The sequence below is a fragment of the Bos mutus genome, chromosome 19, assembly GCF_027580195.1.
Source record: "Bos mutus isolate GX-2022 chromosome 19, NWIPB_WYAK_1.1, whole genome shotgun sequence".
NCBI classification, from domain to species: domain Eukaryota; kingdom Metazoa; phylum Chordata; class Mammalia; order Artiodactyla; family Bovidae; genus Bos; species Bos mutus.
The window spans coordinates 12,056,290-12,083,285 of record NC_091635.1 but is presented as its reverse complement, the minus strand read 5'-3'; the positions used below and the strand labels follow the sequence as shown (position 1 = coordinate 12,083,285).

General features: G+C 56.4%; 1 protein-coding gene across 2 annotated transcripts; it reads left to right on the top strand.

The window, feature by feature from the left end:
• The first annotated feature begins 3,864 nt into the window (after positions 1–3,864).
• On the top strand, positions 3,865–25,638 carry SMTNL2 (smoothelin like 2). Of its 2 annotated transcripts, XM_014481796.2 has the most exons (8): positions 3,866–4,345; positions 12,238–12,328; positions 12,845–13,087; positions 13,760–13,835; positions 14,733–14,912; positions 15,953–16,070; positions 16,359–16,510; positions 24,695–25,638. In XM_014481796.2, exons 1-8 carry the CDS (start codon positions 3,956–3,958, stop codon positions 24,819–24,821), a joined length of 1,377 nt encoding a protein of 458 aa, XP_014337282.2. In that variant the 5' UTR covers positions 3,866–3,955; the 3' UTR covers positions 24,822–25,638. The 2 variants fall into 2 exon arrangements, with proteins under 2 accessions (XP_070245357.1, XP_014337282.2); XM_070389256.1 differs by lacking the exon at positions 12,845–13,087 and having other exon boundaries at positions 3,865–4,345.
• The last annotated feature ends 1,358 nt before the right edge of the window (positions 25,639–26,996 follow it).

The following is a 26,996-nucleotide window of genomic DNA, read 5'->3' as shown; positions in this document are numbered from 1 at the left end:
CCATCATGCCCCTGCCTCCCCGCTTAGCACCCCTTTTGGCTCCTGAACCTAGCAACCTGGCAGGAAAAGATAAACGCAAGTCCTGCGTCCACACCCCTGTGGATCTCATAACAAGGCAATGGTTTCCAGGGCAGAGGCTGGATTTCAAGATTCGAGGGGGAGGAGCCGGGGATGGTATGTTTGCCAGGAGGGTCCAGTCCTGGAGTGTATTTCTCCGTTGAGTCCTTATTAGTCTGCTCCCCGTTGGTGCCTGCAGCTGAGGACCCTGAGGCGTGGGGTGTGGCTCCCTTTCCACACCTTCCCCAGTTACAAAGCTGGACTGCTGGGCCTGTTAGCCATCACAGCGACCTGAAGGCTTCATAGAGGGCCTGGCAGGGCTGACTGGGGCCTGCCTGGCAGATAACAGGTCTGGCCTGACCCATGATCTTCTGACCTGAGCATTCCTGGCAGAGGGGCTTGAAGGGCTGAGGTGACCAGTGAGGCCAGCAGCTGTCTTTGTCTCAGTGCAAAGGCTGATGTGATCTTGGAGTCAGCCCCCGTGTGGCACCTGTGAGCCCCATGGTTTACCACGCCTTCTAACGCATCCTCTCTGTGACCCAGCTCATGGGGTCCGTCCATGTGCTCATTCTATTTGTTCCACTCCCTCTCCAATGAGTCCCCTTTCCCTGGCATTCACTCCCACATTTTCATGGAGCATTTTCTAAAGCCAGCTGCCTCTTCAGCTGTAGAGATAGATGAACAGCTGAGACAGACAGCTCTCTGCTCTCCGAGGATGGGCTCCAACACATGTACACAAGTGTGTGAGGGCCCCACGCCCATGCACAGGGACCCAGGTGCAGAGGGTGAGGGCCAGTCCCAGGCAGGTGGGCCCAGGACTGCAGAGGACTGCCCCACCCCTTAAGCGCTGAACCTCAGGAGTCTGGGGAGTGGGTGGGACCTTCAGGACAAGAGCTGGAGGCAGGTGGGTATAAGGAGAGGGACTGGGCTGGAGGTGGAGGAGTGGGAGTCACCAGTGCAGGTGTGGGGGTGGATGACACCATGCAGAAAGGGTCTGTGAATAAAAGGGGGACCTTCCCATCTCAGAGCCCTGGGGACCATGGTTAAGGGATGAGTGAAAACAGAGTCACTCAGGAAGGTCACTGGGGAGAAGAAAGGGAGTCAAGAGGGTTGGGAGGAGGGGTGGTCCTCAGAGGCTCCTGCTGGAGGGCCACAGGGATGGTTCTGGAGACCTCAAAGCACAATTCCAGGGGATTGGAGCCTCTGGGTGATCTGGGAGCAGGGGGAGCTGCCCAGACTTGGCTGGATTTGACGGTTGCCCCCAAGGGGCCCTGGGACCACAGCCAAGACCCTGGGTTCCAGCCCTGTCTCTGCATATCTTGCTCTGTGACCTGGAGCCTGTCCCTGTCCCTCCCCGGGCCTCACTTCCCCCACCTCAGGTCCCTGACTTTGGGGTTTGGGCTTGGCTGGGATTCGATTTCATGAGGTGATTGGCAGGGGGTACAGGAAGGCTTGTCCCACATCCTGCCCCCAGCCCAGCACCAGAGCAGACCAAGGAGCCAGGAAGCAAGGTCGGAGCCAGGGGAGGGAGAACTGGGAGGGCAAGTGCCAGAGCCCCTGGGACTCAGTGGGAGGTCGGCCTCGCTAGCCCGCTGACATCAGGGCTGGTGAATGTGCAGGGAGTTCAGCAGGGTCCGTCACCCTCACCTCCCCCACAGTCTGGTACCGGGCAGGAGCTGAGCCCCGGGAGGGAGGGAGGAGGGGCCTTGAGGGGGCGGCCAGGAGGAGCCCCTGGGGCCTGGGGTGAGCAGCAGCCTCCCCCAAACTGGCAAGGAGCCAGCTCTTGGATGGCACTGGTCTTCAGTGCCTCCCTCCCCGCTCCAGAATCACCCCCTCCTCCCTCTCTCCCTCCCTCCTCCCCAGATGCTCTGCCCCTCTTCCTCCCCTCCTGATTCATCTCTCCTCTCCTTGGCTGATCTCCAGCTATTGACTCAGTGGTCTGACTGCCGAGGGAGAGGAACCAAGGGGATGGTCTGATTCTCGTACTGTCTGCCCAGAACCCACCGTGAGCCCCATCTCTGCCCTTGGCAGATAGAGCCCTCCCCAGGCCCCGAGCAGCCCCTCCCAGATGTTGTCATGGTGGATCCGGACAGACCATATAACCCACCTAAGGTGGGAGAGCGAGGCTGGATCCTGGGCAGCCAGTCTCTAGAATCTTATCTATGCCCCATTAGTCCCACCCTAGAGACCTGGCCAGCCTTCCTTTTCCTGGATGCTGCGAGAGAAGGCTGGACCCCCACCCATCCCCACCCTCATTTATGCTGTCTATCCAGGCACAGACTCTGCTGCACATCAGCTATAGGACTGGGGACCCAGCTGTCCAGCCCCTCCCAGGCTTTCCTGCGTGGTCCTTCCTCGGGTCCTGCAAAGGAAGAGGCTGGGCTTTTCTGGCTGAGACTGGGGTCCCTGCACTCCAGGCTCTGTGCTCAGATCCAGAGGGGCTCTGAGTGCTACTAGAGACAAGCTGTAGCGGTTGCCTCTCTCCTAGTGTCTATCAAAGATTCTACCCGGAGAAGAATGCAGGGAGTAATTTGGCTTACCCTGTCCCACACAGCTACTTGGAACACACACATATACACACCATGCATGCCTTTTGGCACTTGACTTTCTCATGAAATAATTGCTGGAAGGCTCCTTGGATTAGGTAACCCAGCGTTTCTTCCTGTCCCCATGGTGGGGGGCAGGGGGAGTCAGCATTTAGTATCTGTTGGGCTGATTCAGCTCCTTTGGGGCAGAGCAGGCCAGTCCAGGAGGTCTGTGGCCGCAAACATCTTGGGAAGTGTGATGGGAACAAGCCTTACAGACCTCTCATTCTTAGGCACCGGGGTTAGGCCAAGGAAGGAGAAAGCTAATCAGGAAAGATCTTTTTCTGCACAAAGAAGAATGGGATGTTCCCATTTTTATTTCAACCTAATTTTACCATATACATGAGAACATACAGCATCTTTCAGCATCATTCTGAAGCAACAGCTGTTTTTACTCCTTGCTTTCTGGAGGAAAGAAGGAAGGAATATCTGAGTTCAGGCATGAAAGGAGTGTTGAGAGGGTGTCGAGTTGGGAGCCCTGGGATGTGGATAGAAGCCGGGGACTGAGGCTCTGATGGAGGGAGGGGGGTTCTTAGTCCTAGGGTCGCTGATCCTAGGATTTGGAGATTCAGCCCTAAGCACACCCTCTCCTTTCTATCTGACCTCAGCCACTCATGGATCCCCTAGCAGGGGCCTCTCTGTGAACCCCCAGGCCCTGTGACCATTGGCAGTAAGGATAAAAAGATCTTACTATCCAGAGTGGGTTTCGAGGGGAGAAGGCACAATTGTAGAGTCAGGGAGGGACCTCACCACCTGTCTCCTTCTTCCTTAGGTCTTATAACAGGTGCAAGAAATTCCAGACAAAGAATCCATAGGTGAGTATGTGCTTGTAAGGGCCGTGTGCTTGGCATGGAGGGACAGTGACAGGCCCAGGGTGAGGGTCAGGGGTCTGGAAATTATTGCTGAGGCTTTCAGGTCTCTCTGAGCAGAGTGTGGGCGTGTGTGTGTGTGTGTGTGTGTGTGTGTGTGTGTGTGGCTCGGGGAGTGGGGTCGGGTGGGGATGTCTCCACTCCCAGTAGGACTTGCCACCGAGGACCTCCCTCACCTCGAGGCATCCAGCGGGACACCGGGGCGGGGGCGGTCTCCGGAGCCGCTGACCACGCCCCTGAGGGCCCGCCCTCGCGTGGCGCCCAGTCCCGGGGCTCACTGGGCCCGCCCCGCCTTCCGCCCGCCCCGCCTTCCGCCCGCCCCTCCCACCGCCCCTCCGGATGAACCCAGCCAGGGGTGGCCAGTTGCGGTCCGGAGCTGCGGAGCTCGACTATTCTCTCCGGGTCAGGCCCGATCTCCCCGACAAACAAGCGCCCGGCCCGGCCATGGAGTCGGCCCCCGACGCCGAGGAGGCGCGCACAGTGCGCGAGGCGCTGGGCCGCTACGAGGCGGCGCTGGAGGGCGCGGTACGCGCTCTTCACGAGGACATGCAGGGGTTGCAGCGCGGTGTGGAGCAGCGCGTGGCCGAGGCGCTGCGCCTGGCGGGGCCGCTGGCGCGCACCGTGGCCGAGCTGCAGCGCGACAACCAGAGACTGCAGACGCAGCTCGAACGCTTGACGCGCCAGGTGGAGTCGCTGGGTTTGACGACCGGGCTGGCGCCCGCTCCCGGCACACCCAGCCCTCCGCCCGCGCCCGGCGTCCCGAACCGCGCGCCGCGTCTGGGCACCGCGCGGTTTGCCAGCCATGCCACCTTCTCGCTGTCCGGCCGCAGCCAGGTGAGCCTAGGGGAGCGCTGGCGCCTGTTCGCGTGCGCCGGGGGAGAGTGGCTCCGCGACCCCTGCCACCCCCTAGGTCCCGAGTGCGTGCTCCTGCTGCTGCGACCCGGTCGTGGGGATCCGGCTACGGTCGGGGAAACCACGGGCTTAGACTGCCCGCCTAACCTGTCTCGGACCCCCTCCCTTCTTTGCAGCCAGGTCCCATTTTCCCCGAGCTCTGTCCCGCTGTCTCCAACTGTCCTTTGGCACTCGGGCGCTGTAACACCAACCCCGGCCTGGCCGACATGTTGGAATGGTCAGCAACACCCCCCACCCCCTACTTCCCCACCTCCGTTGACTCGCCCCTGTGATGCCCCTTCACTGAGGCCTGACGGCTCGGGTTATTGATTAACCCAGGTGGAGAACTCCAGCGCGGTGTGAGTGTTGGGGGCAGTACCCAGTCTGTTGGGGCGCAGCTGGGCACAGCCTTTGGGAACTCACCGTGGCGGGGAATCCTTACCGTGATGGGAGAGACGGGGTTGGGGTAGAGGCCAGGGGAACCAGTTCTGAGCAGTCTAGATTTCTGGGGTCAGTGACTGGCCAGCGACCCACACTGTGGGGGCGGGGCAGAGGCCGGTGTGGACCAGTCACTGCCCTGATCACGGGGCCTCCTGGAGTGGGTCGTTAGAATGTTCTCTGGTGTGCACAGTGGCCCTTTGGTGGGATTTTCCACCCTGCCCCTGGCATGTGCTCCAGGGTTGGGTTTCCAGGGTCTGGGTAGTTGGCACCTGCCAGTCCCTCTCAGTTCAGTCCATCACTCATTCAGATCTCTTGTGTGGGCTGGGCTGCACCTCAAGGGGCTGGAAGCGGAGGGGGGAGGTTATCAGATTAACCTTTGCCCCTAGAGGTCCCAGCCTGGATGGGAGATGGCCCCACATGGAGCAGTCCCAACAGTGCTGGCAGCCAGAGCGGGTGTTCTCTCATCCTAGCGGGTTTTGTCCTGGAGGCCTAGGACCTGCTGCTGCAGGGCGTGGTGTGTGAGGCTGTACCGACCGCCTCAGAGAGGCTCAAAGGACTCAGTGGCCAGAGGGGAGCCTGGTGGGGTATGAGAGGAGAGGGGTGAGTTGAGAAGGCCCCCAGATGATGGGCCAGGGAGTTGGGCTTTGTCTTGGGGGGTGGGGTGAGAGGTTCTTAAACATGCTGGTGACAGAGCCCCTGAGTGTCCCAATGTCAAGGAACATGTGCGTGCGTGCGTGCTAAGTCACTTTAGTCGTGTCCAACTCTGCAACCCTAGGGACCATAGCCTGCCAGACTCCTCTGTCCATGGGATTCTCCTGGCAAGAATACTGGAGAGGGTTGCCATGACCTCCTCCAGGGGATCTTCCTGACCCAGGGATGAAACCTGTGTCTCTTAAGTCTCCTGCATTGGCGGGCAGGCTCTTTCCCACCAGCGCCACTTGGGAAGCCCATCTAGAAATATGGATACACTTAATTCTGTCCTTTGAGCATGACCACTACTTGGCCAGGATATAATATCATCACTGTGAGATCACACGCACCTAATAAACTGTGTCATCGACTGTTTCTGAGCTTTTATTTTAACATACATTTGCTACTTGTTTACTCACAGAAGCAGCTGTCTAAGTTTCAGAAAAATACTCTGAGTCATGTATGCATATGTACATGAAATCACACACATATGTAGAAGTTTCTCCAGTCTTCTATTTTAAGTGGGAATTGGCCTTCAGTCACATGGGGCTTCCCTGGTGTCTCACATGGTAAAGAATCTACCTACAATGTGGGGGAGACCCAGGTTCAATCCCTGGGTCAGGAAGATCCCCTGGAGAACAGAATGGTAACCCACTCCAATATTCTTGCCTGGAGAATCCTATAAACAAAGGAGCCTGGCGGGCTACAGCCCATGGGGTGGCAAAGAGCAGCTAACACTTTCGCTTTCATGTGGGGTGAACTAGTCCTCTTGGCTGTTGGGTGGTGGTGAGGGGCACTGGCCAGGGAAGGAATAGGCTCCTCCTTGTATCCAGCAAGCTCCCTCATGGATGGATGGGCGTTGGAGGGCAGTTGCAGGCAGGGTAACTTAAATGCCGTGGTCCTAGGAGAGGACAGCCAAGGGTGGGTGGAGGGAGCATCGGGACTGCCTTGCAGTGCTGTCTTGGAGGGGCAGTCATCAGGGTGAGAAGGTCTTTGGATGTGAGCAGGGAGGCAGGGAGCGCAGCCCTACTGGGGGACTCCTGGGTCACAGATCTGTGGGGAGGCCAGTTCCCTCTGGGTTGTCCTGAGGGTGAGGGACATCCTGGTGAAGCTGACCCAGAGCAAGTGGAGTCACAGATCTGGTCGAGGCCAGAGGTGAGGAAGACAGCAGGGCAGAGCTGGTGGGTGAAGTCCTAGAATGGGTGGGGTCTTCAGGGGAGCAGAGGGAGAAGGTGAGGCTGGAGCCCTCTGTGGAGGTCAAGGAGCTGCCAGGGAGTGCGGAGGTCCCTGAAAGCCCATTCTTAGACTTGGAGAGAAGGCGGGGGCCCTTCTGGAAGAAGGGGTTGGGAGTCATCAGGGGTGCCGCAGCCTCTTGGAGCCTCTTGGCAGGTCAGGATGGAGACGCAGTTGGGGAGCAGGTTCTGGGCTTCAGAAAAGCCTGGAGTGGGTGGGGCAGCGGGCAGAGTTCAGCACTGTGGGTGGAGGATGGTCGAGGTCTCCCGATGGGTCAGAGGCTCTCTGGGTCCCAGGCAGCTTCCCCCTACCCCGAGGCACTGGCCTCCACTTCTCCTGCAGCCCACCTCTCAGGATCACCCACCCAGACTCCAAGCCAGTTTCTGGCAGGGAGGGGCGCTGTGTGGAGTCATCCACGCGTTGTCGCTTTCCCGCTGTGACCAGCAGCTCGTGATCAGGCGCTTGGTCATGAACAGGGAATCGGGTCTCTAGGGCGAGACTGGAAAGAGTCATAGCTGGGCGCCAGGGCTGTCTGGCCTCTCAAACTTGTGTGTGAGTTTGTGTGTGTTGCTGGATGGGGGAGTCTAGGTGTGAGGGTCTTATCCACGCATGAGAGCCAGTGGTGACAGTGGTCAGGCAGTGTGGAGGCTGGTCTGTCCACTGCCCCTCTGTGATAAGCAATGAGATTTAGAGACCCTCGGTTGAGACCCTTTCGCTTCCTGCTCTTTCAAAGTGGGAACCGCCAGGGTTGGAGGAGGGTTGAATTTAGCATGTACATATGCTCTGAACTCAATGCAGAGTTGATTTAGTAATCCACTTCTGAGTGCACAAACCTTGACCTTGCCAGGTAGTGAGCAGCCAGGGAGGCTCAGGGAGGAGCGAGAGGGCAGGGCGGTAGGGTGGGAGTAATCAGGGAGGACTCCCTGTAGGAGGCTTGAGACCCTGTAGCAAACAGGAGCTGCTTAAGGCTCATTTGCAGTGAGGCCGTGGGGACATCTCTCAGCTGGACCTCAGGTCCCTTGTATCTCAGGAGGACTGGCCAGCCCTGTTTGGGCCCTGAGCCGAGCCGGCTGAGTAGTTATGACAGTGACATCTGCCTGGTGGGTTCATAAGAGTGTCCACGAAGCCACAGTTGTGATCTGGCCAGTGGAGGGAGCTGGCTGGGGGCAGCCTGAGGCCAGGCCAGGCCCGGCCCAGGAGGCTGCACCAGAGTTGGTCCCTGGAAATGTCCCTAGCTGAGCCGGAGCCACCAGGTCCCCTTGTCAGAGGCAGTGGAGCCCCTCCCGAGTGGCTGCCAGGAGCAGCGTCGAGATTGGACGTGAAAGAAACCAGACTTGCCTTATCTGCCTTCCTTTCCCAGACACACTGTGTGATAAGAGAGTTAAATGCTTTGGGGAGAAGTTTGAATTGAGTCTTTAAAACCGGTGGTGTGAGTGAGTGAGGAGGAGGAGGAGGCTGGGGCAGCCTTGTTAGGGGCTCAGGATGGGGGTTGTGCTGGGCCTGCTGACGTGCGCCCCTGTCCACACGCACAAGCCCACGTGGAGTCAGGCAGCCCCAAGGATGCCTGAACTATTATTCCTGCCCTCTCAACAGTGTTTAAAAACTTCCCCAGGAAGAGTGTCTCTGACTTACCTCCCCTCCCCCCACCCCCACCTCCCTGCCTTCCACCTCTCTCCCTAACATTCCTGGGCCTGGACTCCCTGACCGGGAGCCTCCCCTTTCTTCAGACAAAGCCCAGGTCTTGGGGCTGTGACAGTTGGCTCCCCAGGACCCGTTTGGTCCCCAGGGCTCTCCGGTGACTTGACTTCTACCCTGGCCCCAGCATGCAGAGGGCCCCCCTGCCCAGTCCCTTCTCTGTGGCTGAAGCAGGCATCCCCCACCAAAGGACGACCACTGCAGGGGTGTGCTGGGGGCCCATGGCTGGGCTTGGGGACTCAGATCCCACTGGGGCAGTTACCCCACCCTTCCCCTCATCGGTGAGACGGCTGGGGCCTGACTGCACAAATTTGTCTCGAGTGGTCCTTCCTGCTCCTGGAAAGCACGAGCGCTTTGTGGACAGAGCCCGGGGTTGGGATAGGAGACCCCAACCTTGACACTGCTGCTGCCTTTAGTCATGGGGTGAGGTTAGGGGTGACCCCAACCCCCAAGCTCCTGTGACGATGAGTTGGGGGGTGGCCTCTGAGGAGCCCCTGGGTCTGAGGTGTTGGCCGAGCCCTTTGCTTGGATGAGCAGTGGTTTCCATCTCAGGCGTGGGGGAGTGCAGGGCAGGGGGAGCCTGGGAGTCTGGCCTCCCAGCGTGAGTCAGTCCAGCCCCTTCCCTCTTGCTTTGCTGGAGACCACCTGATGGGAATTCAGACCCTGCCTCCTGTCTGATGGTGGTGTCTGGTCCCCTAGGCCATCAGGCAGAGCATGGGGCCTGTGCCATGCAAGAGGAGGTGTCTGTGGGGCCCCACAGAGAGACCCACATTCCTGAGAAGATGGTTTCACCACCAGCTGGGCCCTCCAGGCCCCTGCCTAGACCTGCAGAACCTGTGGGACCAGGGTAGGGTGTGTGTGGGGGGACAGGGAGCCCCCGAGCTGAGCACCCTGCTGACAGGCGGGGCCAGAGTTCGCGGTGGACTGGCTGTTTCCCCTCTGTCTGCTGAGTTAGCTTCAGGTTAGGCCCTAGGGGTGCCCCGCACCCTGAGGGGCCAGGAGAGGCCCCCTCTTCTCCACTGTATCGGTTGGGAACTCTCTCTCTCCATCCTTCTGAATCAGAAGTTGGAGGGGGCCACCTCCTCTCCAAACCCAGGCTCGATCCTATGCTCTTCCACTTCCCCAGGGTCCCCACCCCACAGAGGGTCCCCTCACCCTGCTAGAGTCTTTCTCTCAGCCTCTAAGCATCGTCCCCCTCTTCCGCCTGGGTGAGCCCTTCAAACCCCTTTCCCCGCCCCCACCTGCCCATGATTGCAGTTCCTGTGTCTCCATTTCAACCCGAGGCTGTCTCCTGCCTTCACCTCCACCTCTGACGCAGCTCCTAAACTATCACCCAGCACCTCTTTTTGGATTAACCCCAATAGACCCTTTTAGATCTTGCCTTGACCTTCTTTTCCTGGACCCAAGGCCACCTTGGGAGCCACTGACGCGCCAGCCTTCTCGTTGTACTTCCACCTGCCTTTCTCAGTGTTCTTTCGGTTTTCTTCCTCCTCCCTCTGGCGGCTGCTCCTCATTCTCCTCTGCAGATGCCTCCTCTGCCCCCGCACACGGTGCCCATCCCAGGCCTCTTCGGCCCCCAGCCAGCTCTTCTGCTGGGCTCTGGATGTGAGACCCCTACGCCTCTATTGTTTGTTCATCCTCCCTCTGAAACTTCAGACTCAAATATCCAGCTGCTTCCTGACCTCAACTCCCTGATGCCTCAGGCGCTCCTAATACTCACGTCCCAAATTGAAGTCCTTATTTTCCCCCCAGTTCCCCCTTCTCTCTCCATAGTCACATCCCCCAGGCCCAAAGCCCAGGCTTGGAAGACGTGTGACTACCCCCCCCCCTCATATCCACTTACTCTCCCCAGATGCTGAGTCCATTTTGTCCTCCACTCTTTTGCTGCCCCATCTCTGCTCCCCAGATCCCCATCTGAGACTAGGGAGGTAACTGGCCATCTGGTCACCCGTTTCCATGCCACTGTCTCATTGGTTTCTGAAGGATGTTTCTAAAACAGAGCTGACGGCCTTCAGTTCCTTCTTGTCCAAGGAGTCAAGTCCAGGCTCTCCAGGATGGCACCTTGAGCTGCTTAGTGCCTCCCCCCCGCCACCAGATCAGAACACTTTGGGCCTTAATGTCTATGTGCTTTGGCAGGTATCACTCGCTCTACTGGGAATGGCTTCCACTCCTGGTCCACCTGGCTTACTCTCGCCGGGCTCAGCCACCCCTGCTTCCCTGACCCGCTGGGCTGGATGAAGTTTGTCCTAGGCATGCACCCTCATGCTAGATTGACGTCATCTGCTCACAGTCCTGGCTCCCACACCACACTGATCCCCTCATGGCAGGGTGGATACCTCTTGTACTCGTTACAGTCATAGCTGAGCCACTGGGGCCCAGGGATGGGCCGTTGTCATCTGGGAACCTGGTAGACAAGGGGGCCAGTCTGGCAGTGTCTAAGAAGAGTTATGGCCAACCTCTCAAGCCACTCATCGTGGGCTCTGAGTAGAGCCCCTGATTTGGGTCTGCCTCTGTCTTCTCTTGCCAGGCAGACCCCATCAGGCTTACAGATACTCTGTACTCTCCAACCTCCCTCCACGTAAGAAGGGTAGGGCCAAGGCTGAAGAGAACATCTGTCCTGACCACGAATCTTAGCTGTTTCTTACTGGGTAACCTTGGACAGTGCGTCTCCTTTTTCTGAGCCCTCAGGTCCCATCTGTAAAATGGGTGTGCTAGCATCGACCTGGGACAACAGAAGCAAAGTGGTATGAATGGCATGCCCGGGCAAAGGGCCTGATGGCTTGGCAGGCTTCAAAATGATGGAGGTTTGCGTAGCCTACGCCCTCATCTCCAGCAGGGAAACTGACCCAGAGGGGGCACAACCGTCTGACCTGAGTCACCCGCTCTTGGTCTTGGCTCTCTCTCTCCACATGACACCCCCAACTGCTGCAGGCCAGAGGGAACGGAGGGGTCGATGGAACCCAGTAAGGCCTCTGTACTCTGGACATCCAGGCAAATCTTGTGACCCCGCAGCCAGTGAAAAGACCTCAGCATGAGGGCTTCAGGGCCAATTGTTGGCCCAGAAGGACCTTACTTAGGTCACTGGGTTTGGGCTCCCGACACGGCCCCAGGCCGGGTTCTCCTGACCCCAGTCACCTGGTCCTGCCTGGGCAAAGGGGTTGGGTGCCTTGCGTATTCCTTCGGACTCCCAGCCTCTTTTTTTTTTCTTTAAGATGTATTTATTTCTGGCTGTGCTGGGTCTTGGTTGCTCCGCACAGGCTTTCTCCACTTGTGCTGAGCAGGAGCTACTTTCTACTCGTGATGTGTGGGCTTCTCATGGCAGTGGTTTCTCTTGTTGCAGAGTGCAGGCCCTGGGGGCTTCAGCAGTTATGGCTCATGAGCTCCAGAGCACGGGCTATTGTGGTGTAATGAGTTTAGCTGCTCCACGGCACGTGGGATCTCCCCAGACCAGGGATTGAACCCGTGTCCTACCACTGAGCAACCAGGGAAGCCCTGGAACTCCCAGTCGGGACCTTTACTCGAGCATTTTGGTGGTCTGGGATGAGCCCAGTGGAGGCTTCTGCCTCCAGGATCCTGGTGGTTCAGTTGGTGAGGCTGAGTCCATGTCAGCTTCTTATATGAATGGGGCCCATCACTGAACACCCTCCCCACCCCAGAACTGTCTCTCTCAAAATGTTTGTCCTGCCAGAATCAGGGAGGGTCTCTGGCCATGATTGTGGGGGAGGGGCAGCTGGCCCCCCGCTGACTGGGTCTTGGTGGGGTTTGTCTCTCTATAGAGCCTGGACCACCATGACGAGGCCAGTGAGTTGGAGATGAGAAGGACCTCAAACTCATGTATCATCGAGAACGGGCACCAGCCCGGGGCAGGTAGGGGCTGACGGCAGAGGAGGGCGAGCTGGGTAGCTTCGGGGTCAGGGCTTCAGCTGTGCCTCTGTGCCAGGCCAGCTCTTGCCTGGGACAGAGGACCTGCACCTAAACCCCAGTGGGTGGAGAGGCTGACGGGAGGGCAGCCTCATTCAGTGTGAAGTGGAGCTTTGTAAACACAGGAAAAAATGAGAGATCCTGGAAGGTGTTGAGCTTCCTCGCTTCTGGAGGAAAGCAAGCAGGGGCTGAGGAATCATCCAGCTGCTGAACTGGGTAGAAAGAGAGGCAACTATTTATTGAACTGTCTGTTCAGTAAACAGGCAGTTTATTGAAAGTTAAAGCAGATGCCAGGTCTGGTTGGAGCAGCAGGGAGAGGTCAGGGAGGCTGGAGTGATAGGGGAGGCCTTCCTGGAGAAGGTGGGAAGAGGGTTCACAGAGACTGGAGTCCTCCTGGGAGGGTCTGAAGCCCCTGTGGATGCCATAGCTGACAGCTCCCCCCCTGCTGGTCACATGTTCCAGATCCAGGTGACGGACCCCCTGAGGCCACTCAAACCATCCCAGCACCAGAGCCCCCCAAGCCTCGCCCTGTGAGCCTCTCCTTGCGGCTGCCTCACCAGCCAGTCACAGCCGTCACACGAGTCTCCGAGAGGTTCTCTGGGGAGACCTCAGCCACAGCTCTGTCGCCCACATCTGCCGCCATCCTGGGGGGCCTCAGCTCGAGCCCCAGCGAGGCTACCACCCCCTGGACTCCCAGTCCCAGTGGTAGGAGCAGGAGGGCATGCATGGCCTCAGAGTGGGAGGGAGGGCAGGGGCTGGGGTGGGGTGGGGTGGGGGTGTTGGCAAGAGACTCAGAAAACCTGGGCCAACCCCCAGCCTCCCCAACCTGTCACTGTGACCCCTTTCCCTAGCTTGGGGCCCCTCCTTCCTGACTCCTCCGCTAGAGATGCTGTGAAGTAGCATCAACCCTGTAGGATACCGCCGTGGCTTTTCCTACAGGTCCAGGTTGTGGCTGGAAGGTGGCCTCTCACCCTGCACACTTTGGCGTGGCCCCTGGGGCCTGTCTGGGCCCTGGGGTCAGGCCTCAGTGGCAAGTCCTGGGGTTGGGCTGTGTAGGTTTCCAGAATGAAAACTTGGGATCAAAGTGTTTATGGGCACGCAGCCCAAGAGGCCCTGGGCTCTGTACTCTCAAAAGCAGGAGGGAGCACTGTAAAAGGCCTCTTTTATGTCACTGCTCTATGTCCCCAGCATCCTTTGTCCTCAAGTGCTAGCTGAGGCAGGGCCAGCTTAGCCCAGGGATCCCGCCCATGCCCTGGAGTGACGCTGGGTAAAGGGCACAGGGCCAGGTCAGCGGAAGGGAGGCAGGCAGTGGTGCCCCCCACGCCCCACACCCTGAGGCCAGGGTTTGTTATTTATCTCTCTTGCCTTGTCCCTCAGAGAAGAATTCTTCCCTCCCACGGTCTCTGTCCAGCTCTGGCTTCGGGGCTATGACGGCCAGCAGGAACAACAACAGGTGAGTCTGAGTCAGGGCCCCAGTCCCTGGTGGGGAGGGATCGTCCCTCCCCAGGAAGCGCCTGGGCTTTGCCTTGGACCCAGGCTGCCTGGGCCCCTGCAGGGAGCTCCCTGTGCTGACCTCCAGGGAAATGAGGCAGTGAGGCTAGGAGGTAGAGGGTTTTATGGCCGCAGACTGGTTTCACTGAGGAGCCTTGAAAGCAAGTCTGTGCACAGACTGGAGGGGGTGTCTCAGTCCACCCAGGAAGATGGAGCGTGGGACCATCTCTGCTTTCCTCTTCATCCATCCTGGCTGGGCCCCTCCCTTCCAGCTGGGTGCTTCCTGTCCCTGGCCAAGGAGGTCCCTGGAGGTAGGACCCCCAGCCTGGGGCAGGTCTACCGCCTTCTGGCCTACAGGGGTCCCCAGGCTCCCCCAGGCCCACTGGATTGTGATCAGAGCTGGGGGCGGGGCTGGCTTGACCTCCCCCGCCCGCCACCTCCTTTTAATAATGAAAGGAGGATTGTGACTTTCTGGCGAACTGTTCTGGGAGAGACAAAGGGGAGCTTTTCAGTGGTGGCATGGAGGGGGCCTGGCCCTGGGGGTGGCTCTGGGTTCACCTCCCGCAAGGAGAATGCCCCCCAACCCCAGGCACTGACACCTGACAAGGGGTGATTACTCCCAGAGAGGGGGGCCCATGGGCTGTCTGGCCTGCCTCAGAGAACAGCTCAGCTCAGAAAACCTGCAGAACCGGTTGGGGACTAGAGCCAGTGATGTTTCCTCTCTCCCTGGAGCCCGGTTGCTGCCTCATTTCACACTCAGTGGGGCAGGGGACCCGGGGCGGGGGACCGGGGGCCTGGTGAGCTAGTGATGGGCGGGTCTGTGTTCCTGACTCTGTGGTTCTCTCCCTCCCTGACTCAGCCCTCCGCTGGTGACGCCACCCCAGTCACCGCCATCCCCGCAGCCACCAGCCACGACTCAGGCCCATCGACCCGGGGAGCGTCGCCGGGAGCTGGTGAGGTCACAGACGCTGCCCCGCACGTCTGGGGCACAGGCCCGGAAGGCATTGTTTGAGAAATGGGAGCAGGATACAGCCGGCAAGTACGGATGCTCTCCAGATCAGTCAGGGCCCCCAGAGAGGCCAGGACTCAGACCAGGGTCAGGCAGGCACAGCGCAGCAAAGCTGGCCCTTTCTGTTCCCCAATATGTGACCTCTTGGGCAAAACACAAGGTCAGGGCTGACTACAGGGTGGGGTGGGCTGAGAGGCAGGCAGCACCAATGGAGGGAGGAGAGGAGGGGGCAGGCGGGCCAGGCAAGGCCTGGTGAGAGCCCAGCCCCCTCCCTGCATTCCAGAGGGGCCCCTGGCCACCCTCACGCCCACATTCCTCACCCAACTGGAGAAGTTGGTTTCAGGGCGTGACAGGGGAGACCAGAGGGCAGTCCCTGGGGTTCCCAGTAGGAGCTGGGAGGTGACACAGCGAGACCCAGGGCCCACCAGCCCCTTCAACACCCCAACCCCACCCCCTTAGAGATCAAGTCCAACTTTGCAATTTATCCAGCCTTCCTTCCTCTGGTGATATTAACGCCTACTGCTTGAATGGTAGGCCCAGGCCTGTATGATGATAACCCCACCCCAAGTCCCAGCTCTCAAGGCTCTGACTTTAGTGAGGGGGACAAACCCAGGAAGTGTCCCACTGACCCTGACACCTGATCTTGGCCATCAAGGAGTGTCCATAGGACCCAGAGGAGAAAACTATCCCTCTGGGCTAGGAAAGAGCCGTCAGGGAGGGCAGCCCAAGAGGGAGGCTCAGAGGAGGGTGGGATGAAGGGAAGTGGAGCGGATGCTCCAGGCAGAGGGGAGGAGGGCCGGGTGGGCTTAGGCCCTCTATCCCCAGATCACCAGCGTGGTGAGTAAAAGGCAGCCCAGAGGCTAGAAGCAGGGCTGGTCTGTCAGATCCCATTGAGGCAGGCTGTGCTCTGGGATGCACGGCTCCTGCCTAGACGTGGGTGTGGGGTTGGGAGGTTGCGTGCTACCTGAGTGAGCAGGTGAAGCATGGTCTCCGAGGAGATGGCAGCTGAGGGGCAGCCCCCAACCCCTGCCCCGCAGCCCCCACCCAGCAGGCCTGCCCTCTGTCCGCAGGGGGAAGGGCGAGACACGGGCGAAGCTGAAGCGCTCGCAGAGCTTCGGCGTGGCCAGTGCCAGCAGCATCAAGCAGATCCTGCTCGAGTGGTGCCGCAGCAAAACACTTGGCTACCAGGTGAGCCCGGCTGGGCCGCTGGGACCCCGACCAGAGGCTGGAGTGGGCATCACCCCCAGCTGTCATTCCAGGAACCCCAGGGTTGGACGGAGGGGTAGGAGCTGGAGAAACCATGCCCTCCCGATGGGTCCCCAGCTGGGAGTCCAGCAAGCATGGGCACTTATTACTGAGCTGGATGGATGGTTGCCTGGGGAGTGGCTGGGAGGACCGTGGGGTCGAGTCAGGTGGGGGAGCTGAAGCCGGCACCGTACCCCCTCTCCACCTCATCCCCCTGCCTTGGCCTCGCAGCACGTGGACCTGCAGAACTTCTCCTCCAGCTGGAGCGACGGGATGGCCTTCTGCGCCCTAGTGCACTCCTTCTTCCCTGACGCCTTTGACTACAACGCGCTGAGCCCCACACAGCGGCGGCAGAACTTTGAGCTGGCCTTCACCATGGCCGAGTGAGTCTGGGGGGTCGGAAGGCACGGTTGCTTTGGCCAAGCCCCAGCTGCCGAACAGCAGGAAATTGAGTAATATCTGCCTGGGGGACATTTCAGACTTCTCCAGTGGGTCCATTTTGCTCCCCTAAATGTGATCAAAAGCGTTGATTATAAAATTGCCTACCTTCTTAAGACGTGCTCATAGAGAGAGGAGGGGCTTCCCTGGTGGCTGAGAGGGTAAAGAATCTGCCTGTAGTGCAGGAGACCTGGGCTTGATCCCTAGGTCCGGAGGATCCCCTGGAGAAGGGAATGGCAACCCACTTCAGTATTCTTGCCTGGAGAATACAATTCCATGGACAGAGGAGCCTGGTGGGCTACAGTCCATGGGGTTGCAAAAGAGTTGGACACGACTGAGCGACTTTCACGTAGGGAGAGGAGGGGGTGATGGGTGATTCTGGGGTCAGGAGGTGCTGGGGAGCTTGGGATTTGGTTATAGATTGAGGGCTACCCCAGGGCGTCAGGAGAGTGGCAAAGGGGTGTATCAGTCAGGGCTCTGGTGGCGGGTTGGCGGGGGTGCGTTCAAATTGAGTAGGCAGGAGAGTTTAACAAAGGGATTCCTTGTAAATGAGTGGGCTGAAGTGGGAAGAAGCCAGGTGTCCTGCGATACCCTCGGGCTGGGGAGAGCAGCTCTACGCAGACGCAGAGGGCTGGCTAGTAGAGCCGTGCTTTGGGGCAGTGGGTGGGTGCGACCAGCTCACAATGACCGGTCAGGAAGGGTTAGGGAATAAATACCCTGCCTTCCCCCTCCTCCTGCCCTCACCCCAGGGCCTCCTGTGTGTTGAACACAGAGGCAGAGGGCGGGGGAGCTGTTGCCACAATCCATCGAGTCCCCCACCCCTATCCAGGGCAGGCACGGGGGTAGAGATGAGGGTATTGAGGGCTGCCTGATGCTGGGAATTAAGGGGAGGAGGGTTGGAGGGCAGTAAGGCCTCCCGGAGCCCGAGTTTCCTGGAGGGAACATTTATCATTCTCTCCTACCCGCCCTCCTTTGTGCCTGGGGGGTGAGCCTCCACCATCCGGCGTGCCTGGCCCCTTCCGTGTCTTGTCTGCAGCCCTGGTACCCGTGTCCAGGAGGTGCCCCCCCTACTGCCTTGCCTGCCCCCCTCAGTCTGTTCCAGCCCCCACACCCTGGCCCCGAGCCTGGCTGGAGGAGTTGCAGCTCACAGGTTACATCCCGGAGCCCAGTACCGAGGGTCTCGCCCTGGGGGACAGATCGGAGAACCTGAGCATGATCGCTCGGCCCGCCAGTGTTGCCCCATTGTGTTGTCCCAGATGACGTGCGTGGCCCCTCGGCCCCCTTGGGGTCACAAGAACCCCTTGTATACTTTGAAAGTCATTCCTTTCTTGGCTGCTTGGGATTAGCTGTCATCCTAATTGCAGAAACAGCTCTGGACGGAGTGTGTTACACAACTGAGTCCAGACGATGCTGAAGGAAAGCCAAGTGTAACAGCTCCATGTTGGGAAGGGGGCGTCTCCCCAGGAGGAGATCCAGCTGTTTGCAAGCCTAGAAAGGGTGGCTGTCAAAACAGCACATGGTCAGAGGGTGCAGGGCCTGGACCTCTGATGTAGGCACCCCAAGTCCCACCCACGCTGGGTGAGGCTACCCTTGGCTGACCCATCGAGTTCAGGGGGCCAGGCCATGCCAGCTCATGCCCTGGCTGCCTTGGTCACCCTAAGCCCTGGACTAGGCTGGGCTTGTGCAGGAAAGAGGGGGGGCCCTGGGATGGTGGCCCTGCACCCCAGCTCTCAGGGAACACAGCTTCCCTTGGCAGCCGGAGCCAGAGAGATTCGTGGCTCAGCACGAGGTTTGAGCTCACAGCGCCTGCAGACTCCAACCAGATGTTTCTTCTATTCCCAAATCAGGGGCGGGAGTAGGGGGAGCCTGCTCCAGGTTTTGCCTCTCTCCTACCCAGAGAAAGCAACAAGGTAAAAATTGGCCTTGCCTCCCTGTGGCCTGAGCCTGTTTCAGGCCAGCTGGGGAGGGGAGGATGGTCTGTGGGCCCCTGAGATGAGTTCTTGCTTTTCTGCTGACTTGAGAGGTAGGGGAGGGGCAACTACAGTAGGGCTGAGGGGGAGGAAGGTGCCTCCCCCCATGAGTCATCTGGGATATCACCTCCCAGGTACCTGGGGGAGCAAGCTATGGGGTGGGCCTGCCCACCCAAGGCCTCCTGGGAGGACGGCAGCTTGGCTCACCTAGTTTCCTGGACAATAAGTTGGTTAGAAAAGCTGGAAAGCGAGACTTCCCTGGTGGTCCAGAGGTTAAGAAATCCGCCTGCCAGTGTCGGGAACGAGGGTTCAATCCCTGGTCCGGGAAGATTCCACATTCTGTGGAGCAGCTAAGCCTGTGGGCCAGAGGTACTGAGCCTGCACTCTAGAGCCCACGAGCCACAACTACTGAAGCCCACGGGCTGCAACGACTGAAGCTCGGGCGCCTAGAGCCTGTGCTCCGCAGCAAGAGAAGCCACACAGTGGGAAGCCCGTGCACCACAGCTAGAGAGTAGCCCCTCTCACCGCAGCCAGAGAAAGCCCGCACGGCAATGAAGACCCAGCACAGCCATAAATAAATATTTTTTTTAAGCTGAGAAAAATAAACTAAAAAAATAATAATGATACAAAAGAAAAAAGCTGCAAAGAAAACACAGGGAGACCTCCAGGAGAATACTGATTATCAGCATCTTAACAGATGCTGAGGTTAGATAGCAGAAGCCAAGCAGACCCACAGGGCTATGAGAAGCCATCGGAGACCACGGGGGCAGCAGGAGGGACGTAAGACAGGCAGGCTGCGGCGGGCACCATGGGGCGACCGGAGGAGGGAAAGCGGCAGGGTCAGGGCTCCCTGACATCAGGAAGATGTTTCCAGACCCTTCAGTGAGCAAGGGGTCTTAAAAGCACACACCTCTAGAACCTGGGGAGTGAGAGGGGTTTGTGTGCCCCTCTCCCAATAACTTGCCTCCCCGGAGCTTCCCGGGGCCTAATCTGTGTGAGTGATGCGGTGCTGACAGCTCAGTGAGCTCCCCTTATTGGACAGGTGCTCAGGGCTTGGAAAGCGGGAGGACCGGCCCGTATTACGGGTGTGTGACCCCCTGCGCTCTGCCCCCCATATCTCCAGGCGTTGTGCAAGCCTGGCCCGGGCCCTGTGCCTGAGGCTCCCCCTTGCCCTGCGGAGAATGTGCCCTGCTCTCAGGTTACGGCCCAGCTGAGGAGCTTCCAGGCTATTTGTAGTGCCCATGTGTCTGAAAAACCAGATAGGGGCTGTAGTCAAGCCCTGGCATCCCAGGCTGCATTTAGAAAAGGCTTAAACAAATAAAAATAGCCCCTCACACACCTCCTCCATTTCCCTGACAGCCCTGTAGGTACTGAAGATCACAATAGAAAGTAATAGGAGAAAACCCTCTGACCCTTTCTTAACTCCAAACAAGGTTGGGCTGAGTAAATCCATCTAAAGTTGGTAGTAGGCAGAGGGTAACTCTGGTTCTCGCTGTGCAGTGACATTTGAAATGATCTGTACTTTTTCCTTGGGACTGTTGTTCCATGCCGCTCCAACTGTTTAAAACAAGCTTGTATTATTTTCACAAAAGCAGTCATGTTTTCACTTAAAAGGCAATCAGGGCCCCTACTATTTTGAGACTGTAATGTTTTTATAAAAGTCAGAGTGCATCATCGTTTTCCTTTGCTCACATCCCGTCCCAAGGAGCTATGTGCACAGCTACAAGAGGAATCTTGTCGTTACTGTCATGGCTGGTGGGGTGGGGACAAGATGGATGTGGCTCAGTCCCTTGGTTCTTTGCTGGGGAAGCCAGCATCTTGCCTATGGCTTCCTGTCTGGGGGGGTAGAGGGTGATGACAGGTTCAGACCTTAGTGCCCATCCTGAGGGCCACCCTGGGCAGGGGCAGGGATGTCCTTACTGGGAGGCCCAGCGCAGCCTCTAGAATGAAGCACAGGTTGGACAAAACTCAGAACATGCCAACGATTCTCGGTGCTCTTCCATGAAGAGGGCTAGAGAGAAACCAGAACCACCAGCTCAGGGCAGAGGTCCCAGGTACCCACTGTGGGCATGGTGAAGGAAGCAGACGTGTTTAGTTGTAGGGAAAGATGTGGATATTAAGATTTTCTCCTGGGACTTTCCTGGTGATCCAGTGGCTAAGAGTCTGTCTTCCAACGTGGGGACATGGTTTTGATCCCTATTTGGGGAACTGGAATCCCATGTGCCACAGGGCAAGTGATCGTAGCACCACGACTGGAGAAAGCCCGCAAGCTGCAATGAAGACCCAGAGCAACCAAAACAAAGACAAAAGATTTTCTTCCAACATGCGAAAGGCTCTTCTGTGGGGAAAAAAGTTAGACTGAGAATAGCCTTGTGGGGACAATAGGTAGAAAGGACTTAGAGGCAAAATAGCATAAGAAATGCGAGGAGGAACTTCCTCATGGTCAGAGCCTGCCATGGTCAGAGCAGGGCAATTGGAACCATCCTTGAAGGAAGTTAGGGCCCCTTCCCTGGACCTGGATGTGAGCACAGCCGAGGCAGGGCCTCCACCAGGGGCTTGGTGTTTGGAGGATGGGATTTCAGTTCTCTTCCAAGGTTGAGGTTTAGGGTTTGAATGGTGCCCACATTTCCTGGAGGGACTGACTACTGAGGTCACTGCTGTCAGAGGTGATACCTGGGCACAACACTTGGCATCCTCTGACTGCAGCCCTGGGAGGGAGGGGGAGAGAGAGAATCCTTGTGCTGCAGGTGAGGAAAAGGCTTCAGATGCTACCTGATAGCTCAGAGAGGTGGAGTCAGGTTGAAGGCCTCCCCAGGAACTCAGATTTTCAACAAAGCACTGTTGCATGCACACTCTTGTCAGAGCGCCAACCCCCTTGACACTGAGCCCCACCCTGGCCCATCCTGGGGAACAAGGGTGCCCGCTCATCGGTCCAGAAGCACTCGCCACCCCATGAACCCATCAGATTTCTTTACTAGCTGCTCACTCCAAACCCAGGGGGACGCAGCAGTGGGATCCAGAACAGGTGTCTCTGTTTCACCCTGACATTTGGTTTCTGATCTGAGGCCTGGTATCAGGCCAGCACCAAAGAACGGCCCGTGCTGATGTTACACAGCTTGTCTTTGGAGCAAGCAAGCCAGGGAGCCGGTAGGGACTGGTAGAAAGCTCTCGGGGTACTGGGCGTGAACAAGCCTGCCTGGAAGGGGAGCGGCAGTGGGAAGCTGATTTCTACCCCACCCCCAGGAATTGGCACAGAAGGCTGGAGCAATGAGCAGAGCCAAGAGCTGAACCCAGCTCTTTAGAGTTCCAGTTCCGGCCACTTTCCCCTGAGGACCTGCTCTGATGTTTAGAGAGAACCATTACAATACAAACAGCAACAGTGATCACCACTCACAGTTACTGAACTCTCCATGCCAGACGCCACTCAAACTGCTTTGTGTGATTCGCTCATTAATCCCTCCCACCGCCCTGTGAAGTGGCTGTTATTCCAGATGGGGAAACTGAGGCCCCAAGAAGTTGTGTCCTGCTCAAATCATGTAGCTAGGAAGGGTGCAGCTGGAGTGTGAATGCTGACACATATATCAGTTCAGTTCAGTCACTCCATCGTGTCTGACTCTTTGGGACCCCATGGACTGCAGCACGCCAGGCTTCCCTGTCCTTCACCAACTCCCGGAGCTTGCACAAACTCTTGCCCATCGAGTCCGTGATGCCATCCAACCATCTCATCCTTTGTCATCCCCTTCTCCTCCCGCCTTCAATCTTTCCCAGCATCAGGGTCTTTTCTTATGAGTCAGTTCTTCGAATCAGGTGGCCAAAGTATTGGAGTTTCAGCTTCAGCAACAGTCTTTCCAATGAATATTCAGGACTGATTTCCTTTAGGATGGACTGGTTGGGTCTCCTTGCAGTCCAAGAGACTCTCAAGAGTCTTCTCCAACACCACAGTTCAAAAGCATCAACTCTTCAGCGCTCAGCTTCCTCTGTGGTCCAACTCTCACATCCACACATGACTACTGGAAAAACCATAGCTTTGACTAGACAGACCTTTGTTGGCAAAGTAATGTCTCTGCTTTTTAACATGCTGTCTCGGTTGGTCATAGCTTTTCTTCCAAGGAACAAGAGTCTTTTAGTTTCATGGCTGCATTCACCATCTGCAGTGATTTTGGAGCCCCGAAAAATAGTCTCACTGTTTCCCCATCTATTTGTCATGAAGTGATCAGACCAGATGCCATGATCTTAGTTTTCTGAATGTTGAGTTTTAAGCCAACTTTTTCACTCTCCTCTTTCACTTTCATCAACAGGCTCTTTAGTTCTTCGCTTTCTGCCATACAGGTGGTGTCATCAGCATATCTGAGGTTATTAATAGTTCTCCCAGCAATCTTGATTCCAGCTTGTGGTTCATCCAGCCCCTCATATATGGGGGCAAAAAGACCAGGGACCCTGGAACAAGAGGGCACACAGTTGCTGAAGGAAGGACACTGATGACTGGACCAAGTGCAGTTGCTTTTGGGCCTTCTGGGTCTGGCCACATCCGGTGCAGGGTGGGAGAGGGGCTGTGCTGGGCATCACAGAGGACCCCTGCCATTACTCCTAGGTACATGCTCATCCCCACGAGACCCTGAAGCCCGTACCTTCGGTTCCCACCCTCAGCTGGGAACAATGGAGGGAACGGCTTTTCTTCCAGCCCAGTGAAAGGCCCCAGTTTCCACATTCTTCTACCCCAGTGGGCCAGAAGTTAAACCAGTATTTCCCAGAGCATGAGGCCTAGGGCAGAGTTGAGAGAGGCTCTCAAGATGATTTTAAGCAATTTTTAAACCTTTGAGTTGTTGTGACCCTTGTATGCATGCTTAGTCGTGTCTGACTCTTTGCGACCCCATGGACTGTAGCCCACCAGGCTCCTCCGCCCATGGGATTTTCCAGGCAAGAATACTTGAGTGGGTTGCCATTTTCTCCTCCAGGGGATCTTCCAGACTCAGGGACCTGCATCTCCTGCATTGGCAGGTGGATTCTTTACCACTGAGCCACCTGGGAAGCCCCTTAATGGCTCATGACCAGCATTAAAAAAAATTGAAAAAAGAAGTGGGGAGTGAAAGATGAAATCTAGAGAAAATATGAATAGTAGAAAGGGTCAATATTTTTGTGAAACTTTATTTCCCCATACAGGTATGTGTATGCTGAATCATGAAAGATCTCTAACTATGGGTTATGGTTTTAAAAAAAAGGTTAAAGACTGTTTTAGGAAGCATATGGGTAGATTTATTTTTTACCTGATTCATTTTACATTTATTTTCATAGTCTATGCTGATTCTCCATACACTGCTGATAGACATTGGATTTTTTTAGTGAAATTTAATTTCAGAGCTAGATGTTTATCAATAAAACTAACCATTTTGATTCATATAAATTTGACTAAATTAATAAAAACTGAAAATTTTTTTAGCAGAACTTAATATTTAGTGAAACCTGAAAGGGAAATTGAATTTCACTGAAAATTTAAAGTAAGTTTAGTTGGGTCTCCCCGGTGGCTCAGATAGTAAAGAATCTGCCTGCAATGCAGGAGATCCCAGTTTAATTCCTGGGTTGGGAAGATCCCCTGGAGAAGGGAATGGCAACCCACTCCAATATTCTTGCCAGGAGAATCCCACGGACAGAGGAGCCTGGTGGGCTACAGTCCATGGGGTCGAAAAGAATCGGACACAGCTGAGTGACTTTCACTCACTCACTAGTTAGCTAAAGCGGCTTTTCTGGTAGCTCAGTGGTAACGAATCCACCTGCCGATGCAGGAGGTGCAGGTTCAATCCCTGGTTCGGGAAGATGCCCTGGAGAAGGAAATGGCAAGCCACTCCAGTATTCTTGCCTGGAGAATACCATGGACTCAGGAGCCTGGCAGGCTACAGTCCACGGGGTCACAGAGTTGGACATGACTGAGAGACTGAAATACAACAGTCAAGTCAAAACACGAGTTGGAAGGGTGCTTCCTCCATGTGGGAGTTCGGGAAACACTGCATTAGAGAGAGTAACTCCACAAACTCTTGTGGGGTAATGTGAATTCCCTACTGGGGGACACTCAGGAGCCTCCAGCTCTGGGCTGAGCTGTGTTCCCCAGCAGTGATGCTGGCTGCTGGCTGGGGCTGACATTCTGATGGGGTGTCTGTGTTTCAGGAACCTGGCCAACTGCGAGCGCCTCATTGAGGTGGAGGACATGATGGTGATGGGCCGCAAGCCGGACCCCATGTGCGTCTTCACCTACGTCCAGTCTCTGTACAACCACCTGCGCCGCTTTGAGTGAAGCCCCTTGGGGCTGGAGAGCCATCCCCCAGAGAAGACGGTGAGGCCGCCGGTGTCCCCGAGTCAGGAGGCCCCCTTGAGCAGAGCTGCATAGTGGTGTGAGAGCGCTGTTTGTGCCGAGTGACTGCGCCCCCCACCTGCCCGGCTGCATTACTGATGAAAAGTACCACTGAACTGCGCTCCGACTCATTACAGCCAAGGGCTCCGAGGAAAAGGAAGTATTACTGGAGAGAGAGAAATTGGTGCTAAGTAATTCTCTTCCTTAAAAAAAAAAAAATGCTTGTCTGTAGGTTCCGGAAGCCTGAATCACAGTGTTCCTTCTACTGAACTGGATCCATTGGCTTTACAGCATTGCATTGATTACAAAGTGTTGTTTGTTTTTTTTTTATCAGAATAGCCAGAGTTTTCTACTTCCCCCCACTATTGTAGGTTCCTTTCCTCCCTTGCTCTGGGCCCCTGCCAGGAAACAGAGACGTATAATCAGCAGCTTGAAAAGGATGACTAAAGTCTTGGGAAGAAACGGTTAATCACTCCAGGGTCTTGGGCAGCAGATGACCTACACGTCACCTCGGCTCTCTGGGGAGAGGGGAAGGCTCTCGCCTGGTCCTGTCCTTCCCAGGAGGGCCCCACAAGTGTTTGGCTAAGAATAGGCTCTTGGGAAGTTAACACTTTTAGGGAAGGACAGGCCCTTGGTGCTGTGAGGTGGTTTTTATTCACAGCTTTTTTTTTTTTTTAGGGGATTTGCTGCAGATATTTATAAAAAGTAACTCCATCTGTACCATTGACTGTTTGTACATAAAATGATGTGTCTCACCTTGCTTGGGATTTTTTATTTCATCTGGGAATAAGAGCTTTCACATACATGCCAAAAAAAAATCTACTTGAAACCGCAACCCCCCCAACCCCCTGCTTAATTTTTTGTACCAAAATCACCACCCAGAAAGTTGAAATCACATTTGCTTTTTTTGCATTTGCCTGTTGGTCACCCATCTCCACATCATCGGAGGAGCGTGGACAGAAAGTACCCCCCCTTACAGTTCTGTGTCCTGGAAGTTGACTGACAGATCTGTGATCAGCGGTGGGGTGGTCCCACACATGGGGGTGTCCATTGAAGGGCACTGGTTTATTTTCACAGCTGTTTGATTGTAAAAAAAAAAAAAAAAACTGTTAGGTTTTTAGTAAGACATCTTTAGATTCTATAAAGCCACAGCTATTAGGTTATTCTTATTCAAGAAGCATTTTCTAACTGGGTTGGATTTTAGCCATGAACTTGGAGAATTTCCCTGTAAGGAGCTAGTATGTGTCTCCAGCTTATGCAGAGGGTTCTAACCACCAGTATCTGGGTGCCTTCTCAGAGTCACCTGTGGTCCCCTGTTTTGGGGGTCAGAGCTCTTTGGGGGTGTCGAGAAGAACATGATAGAGCTTGCCAGCTGGGTGATAAATAGCCTTAGCAGATTTGTTTGTTCAGAGCTGCCCTACTCAGTCACTCAGTTGTGTCCGACTCTTGGCAACCCCATGGACTGTAGCCCGCCAGGCTCTTCTGTCCATAGGATTTTCCAGGCAAGAATACTGGAGTGGGTAGCCATTGCTTTCTCCAGGGGATCTTCCCAACCCAGGGATCGAACCTGGGTCTCCTGCATCGCAGGTGGATTCTTTACCATCTGAGCCACCAGGGAAGCCCCTGTTTGTTTGTTCGGGCTGAAGGCTTATATCATCCTCTTGAGTTCTCCCTCAGTGGGAACCACCCCCTGTCCAGCTCCAGAAGGTGAGCCCTATTATTAGCAAAGACACCGTGCCTGGTCTTTTTTCATACCGAAGCTTAGGGTTTCAAACCTAAAGCCAATCTGGGATCACAGGGGCTCTATAAAAAGCATGCCTATACCGTACTGAGTCCTTGCACATGTTAAATGGAACTCTCCTGATTGGCAGACATGGCCTTGCACCTCTGCACATAAAACAGAGCAGATCCTGCCGGAGAAAGGAAGAACGCCTCTTAAACTGAGCAATGGTGTTTCTCACGTCTCACATTCAGTCATAAGAGACTAGGTGTTTTTAAAGTGGGTTCTATGATGTTCTTGTCTGTGGTTTGCGGGGAGGGGCAAATGAGGGCTCATAAGCTTTAAGGGGTTTTAAACTTGATTACCTCCAAGACAAAGCCTGAGGGTTCCCAGGGAGG

Bases quoted from the DNA above. Each gene is read 5' to 3' on its own strand.
- SMTNL2 (XM_014481796.2), top strand. From the start codon at position 3,956: ATGGAGTCGGCCCCCGACGCCGAGGAGGCGCGCACAGTGCGCGAGGCG. The intron at 14,913-15,952 runs GTACGGATGCTC...CTCTGTCCGCAG, and splicing joins GAGCAGGATACAGCCGGCAA to GGGGAAGGGCGAGACACGGG. The intron at 16,511-24,694 runs GTGAGTCTGGGG...TCTGTGTTTCAG, and splicing joins CTGGCCTTCACCATGGCCGA to GAACCTGGCCAACTGCGAGC.